This window comes from Zea mays, chromosome 3 (genome assembly GCF_902167145.1).
Source record: "Zea mays cultivar B73 chromosome 3, Zm-B73-REFERENCE-NAM-5.0, whole genome shotgun sequence".
Taxonomy (NCBI): Eukaryota; Viridiplantae; Streptophyta; class Magnoliopsida; order Poales; family Poaceae; genus Zea; species Zea mays.
The window spans coordinates 169275104-169279769 of NC_050098.1; the positions used below are offsets into that span (position 1 = coordinate 169275104).

The 4666-nt window shown below is 45.2% G+C and overlaps 1 protein-coding gene across 1 annotated transcript; it reads left to right on the forward strand.

Moving 5' to 3' along the window:
- Positions 1-292: 292 nt before the first annotated feature.
- LOC100279782 (E3 ubiquitin-protein ligase RGLG1) lies at positions 293-4272 on the forward strand. The gene is made up of 11 exons (NM_001152740.1): positions 293-736; positions 1343-1427; positions 1500-1640; positions 1728-1841; positions 1923-2020; positions 2406-2485; positions 2636-2741; positions 2859-2986; positions 3082-3280; positions 3400-3456; positions 3644-4272. Exons 1-11 carry the CDS (start codon positions 443-445, stop codon positions 3722-3724), a joined length of 1383 nt encoding a protein of 460 aa, NP_001146212.1. The 5' UTR covers positions 293-442; the 3' UTR covers positions 3725-4272.
- Positions 4273-4666: the final 394 nt, after the last annotated feature.

The following is a 4666-nucleotide window of genomic DNA, read 5'->3' on the forward strand; positions in this document are numbered from 1 at the left end:
CTGGTTGTTTTCTAACCACCCGGACCTGTTAGAACTTCGATGGTGGACTAAACATGTAATTTTTTTTCGACAAAAGGATTAAATAGGCCCGTGATCTCCGGTCAAAACAACTTCGCACGACTTGCGATGCGAGTTCCAAAGGGCTGAGCAGCGCGGCTGCGCCTCTCTACCTCTGCCAAATCCAAACGAGACGGTCGCCGGAGGAAGGATACCCGAAACTCACCTGAGTCACCTCCCCTCGCCTCTTCTTATTACGATCTCGCGAGGCGGCGGCAGCCGTCGCGTAGCCGCTTTCACACATTCGGTCTCCTTCGCCGCCGCCTATACTCCTGCAGAAATAGCCCCAGAGCGAAGGCGGTTGCTGCTTCTTCGTGTTCCTTCGCCCGCCTCACACGGGATCCATTTGACCGATCGACCGACCCACACACACCGAGAGCCAGCCATGGGGCAAAACCACAGCGCGCAGGACGGGAGCGGCCACGGCCGGCGCTCCTTCCAGCAGCAGCCGTCGGCGCAGTGGGGCGCCGGAGGAGGGGGGTACTACGCCCAGGACCCGAACGCCGGCTACTGCGGCGCGCCGGTGCCACAACAGGGAGGAGGGTACGCCGCGCCTTACCTGCCCCCGGCGTACCAGTACCAGCCCACCGCCGCTGCTCCGGCGCCGCAAGTCGCGAAGCCGCGGCAGCTGGACCGGCGGTACTCGCGAATTGCCGACGACTATCACTCGGTGGACCAGGTACGCGTGCGATGGCTATGTCGTTTGGTAAATCGTAGCGAGATATTGGGTCTTAATTACAGTGGAAGCAGTGAATCTGTTCGATTTGAAGTCACCGTTCGCTTGCTTGCGCCTTGCATGGATCTATGGGGTACCTAAGTTTTCCTTACTTGCTACGAAGTTTAGGGAACATGACCGATCTGTGCTTCGTAGTTTCTCAGCCTGCAGTCAATTGAATTATCAAAGGAGATTTAAGATGTCCCGTCGTTTGTCAAACGATGAGGCTCTGCAAATTCTGGTATAGAACATGGTGGTTCTATTTTTTTTGAACCAGGGTTTTCTATTTGTTAGTCAACCATCAATTACTGTTCATGAATCATGGAACATCCATGCACACGAAAGTTCATGAATCATGAAGTATCCATGCACACGAAAGTAGATGTCTAGTGCAGGGTCAGTGCTCACAGCTTATTGGAAGAATATACAATATTTTTTTTGTAAAGTTGGCAACTTGGCATTATTGAAGGCATTTGCGTTAGGTTAGAGTTGCTCGGTTGGTCACATTTCAGTTATGGTACTTTCCCCCATGTGGACTATCTTTCTGAACCAAACCTTTCCCTTTTGCAGGTTACTGATGCTCTAGCTCAAGCAGGACTTGAATCATCAAATCTTATTGTTGGCGTTGATTTCACAAAGAGCAACGAGTGGACAGGTTAGCACTTTGCCTTACAGTTTGATGAAACGCCTTGCCTGCTGATGCTAATGATTTCTTGCCTTCTGTCAGGCAAATTCTCTTTCCATGGACGTAGTCTACATCACATTAGCAACACACCAAATCCGTATGAACAAGCCATCTCGATTATTGGGCGAACACTATCGAAATTTGATGAAGACAATTTGATTCCATGTTTCGGATTTGGAGATGGTAATGATTTCATTCACATTTGACTGTTTCTTACACTATTTGATAGTGTCTCTAAATCCTAATTCACCATGCACTTTTTTCTTTCAGCATCAACACATGATCAAGACGTCTTCTGTTTCTCTCCTGACGAGAGACCATGCAATGGATTTGAAGAAGCTCTTGATCGATATAGGGAACTTGTACCACATTTGCGCTTAGCTGGTAAGCTTCTATGCCTTTTGTTCATCCATTCATTTGGATTGTTCATATGTTCCATCTTCTGTTAACACTAATTCTTATCAGGACCAACATCATTTGCGCCAATTATTGAGATGGCTATGACCATCGTGGAGCAAAGTGGCGGGCAATACCATGTCCTATTGATAATTGCAGATGGGCAGGTACCGTGTTAACTCTTCTTGTTGGGATGTTATGCAAGTAATTTGATGTCTGTGAATACTCTATTCTTTTTTCAAGCCATCTTCCTGACCTGTAGTATATTGCCATTGCTCAAATCTAGCATGTCAGTACATGCAGCAGTGAAATAGAATTTTGTTCTTAAAATGAAGCATTTATAGTTCATAATATCTGTTTGAAATATTTTCTTTCAGCCTTTCGCTTGTACTCTCCCTTTTTGCCTTAGTCTGCAACTATGAATATTCTTAATCAGTAGTGAGTAGTGACAATAGCAACCTTTGGATGAATAGTTCACATTTGCTGTTATTGTATAATTTGCTGGTGTATTGCTTGACTGAATATTTCTCTCTTGTTAATTTGTATACTCAGGTTACAAGGAGTGTAGATACTGCATCTGGACAGCTGAGTTCGCAAGAGCAGAAGACTGTTGATGCCATTGTGAAGGCCAGGTAACACCCACATTCCAGATAAATGTCCTTCAGGTGTTACTGAATGGTGTCTTGACATTTACTTACTGCTATGGTATCATCATGTTTCATAATTTTGCTGGCCTCCTATGCCAGAAACACTTATTATTTCAGCTTGTCTTTTTTCTGCAGTGAATTGCCTTTGTCCATTGTGTTAGTAGGAGTTGGTGATGGCCCCTGGGACATGATGAAGGAATTTGATGACAACATTCCTTCTCGAGCTTTTGACAATTTCCAAGTAAGTCACATGGAACCTAACAGCTCATGTATGTGATGATTGATGTCACTAGACTCGTTCGTGTTTATTGTATGATGAATTATTTTTCCTAACATTGAAAATTTATTGCTTGTCTAGTTTGTAAATTTTTCGGAGATAATGTCCAAGAACATGGCACAGTCAAGGAAAGAGGCTGCATTTGCTCTTTCAGCATTGATGGAGATACCACAACAGTATAAAGCAACCGTGGAATTAGGAATTTTAGGGTATGCTTTCTTTCCCTGAATCGTATCCTTATTCTTGCTTTGATTATTTGTTCATCCTAATTGCCTACTGACTTGTCTGAATGTGTTGCAAGCAGTCGTCGCTCTTCCAAGTCTCCCAACAGAGTTCCTCTACCTCCGCCTTCCGCAAGTCATGATGCTTATTCCTATTCATCTAAAAGCTTTAGCAAACCAACTACCTACCCTCAGAGTTCTTCATCCTCATCAGCCTATCCTCAATATGGAACTCCACATACAGCCACCCCGGCCGCACCTTCGTCCACTTATGACAACCAGGTAGAATTTCATGTGCCCTGACAAAATATTAATTCTGCTGGATCTAAGCTTTTTGTCTCTTAGAGAGAGGTATTTGCTCAGCATTTGTCTCTGACCATCAGCATTTATGTGTCTTGTAGGTCTGTCCTATCTGTCTTGTGAACCCCAAAGACATGGCGTTTGGCTGTGGACACCAGGTGAATCTCCTAATCCTACCTCTCTCTTTCTTGTGTTACAGTTGATGTACAACTTCTTTATGAGGGACTAGTATGCCATTGTTGTTTTTATTTTCTTAAGATGCTAAGGTAGATTAGTGCCTTGTTGGACGAGGTGTGTTGAAACGTCAGCTTCATGTTCTTATCTAACAAAGGATATTATCTGCAGACCTGCTGTGACTGCGGACAGAGTCTCGAGTCGTGTCCAATCTGTCGCACTCCCATCACCACAAGAATAAAGCTATACTAGCAAGTGGTGGCTTTGGATCATTGCCAATGGGTGGTATACTGGAGCCACCCTGCCTCACACTGGAGGATCGCGACGGCATGTCCCAGTAACCGTCGGAACACCCGCTCCGTAGATCGATTGGAGCTAAGGATTGCAGGGCCAAGCTTGGATCGATTGGAGCTGAGGATTGCAGCGTTGGTCTATCGGACAGGGTTGCCCCAGTATTCATATCCACGAGTAATGATCCAAATCGCAGCTTGCAAAAAACAATCTCTATATAAACGAGAAGAAAGAGAGAGGAGAACACAAAGGTAGTGGTGTGGTGGAGCAGTCAATTGCGTGTCGGGCCATGACACGCAACTTCCCTTGGTGCCTTCGTTACTTGTCAAACCAGCAACACTAGTTGTACATATCAGAATTTCGTGCTTATCTGGACTTCTGATGCCAGGCTTAGAGGATTCTTTATTTGTGCGCGTACTTTTAGTTTCGTCCGAGATATATGTTGATTTGTTCTTTGCTTGCAATTGTGTAAAAAATTCAATCCGCAAAATTTTGTTTTGGTGAATCAGAAAAAAAAAGTATTTGGTAGGTACCTTCCGAGTCTGCTCGGGCTGCCTTGCGGCTTCATCTGTGTTTATATAAGCGCGTGGTAATCATGGTGCTCACAGGAGTTCTTACTAGATACTGTAAATGTTAGTGCTTTGATCGAGCAGTGTTTAAAAAGAAGATTGAGAAATCGATCTTGACGCGCCCAATCGGCTGGCAACTGGCAATGAATTTGTTGCACGGCTACGAGCTGGCCATAGCATGGGGCACCGGGCACTGCGGGTTGTGAAAACCCTATGTCTGAACCAGTTTGGTTCTTACGCTCAGCGCTAGCCTCATCCTCTACTCGCTCGTTACTGTACGTCTGTACCACCTTGCGGAGCGAGGATATGTGGACCTGTTTATTTCAGCTTATTT

Bases quoted from the DNA above. Each gene is read 5' to 3' on its own strand.
- LOC100279782 (NM_001152740.1), top strand. From the start codon at position 443: ATGGGGCAAAACCACAGCGCGCAGGACGGGAGCGGCCACGGCCGGCGC. The intron at 2,021-2,405 runs GTACCGTGTTAA...TTGTATACTCAG, and splicing joins TGATAATTGCAGATGGGCAG to GTTACAAGGAGTGTAGATAC. The intron at 2,486-2,635 runs GTAACACCCACA...TTTTTTCTGCAG, and splicing joins GATGCCATTGTGAAGGCCAG to TGAATTGCCTTTGTCCATTG.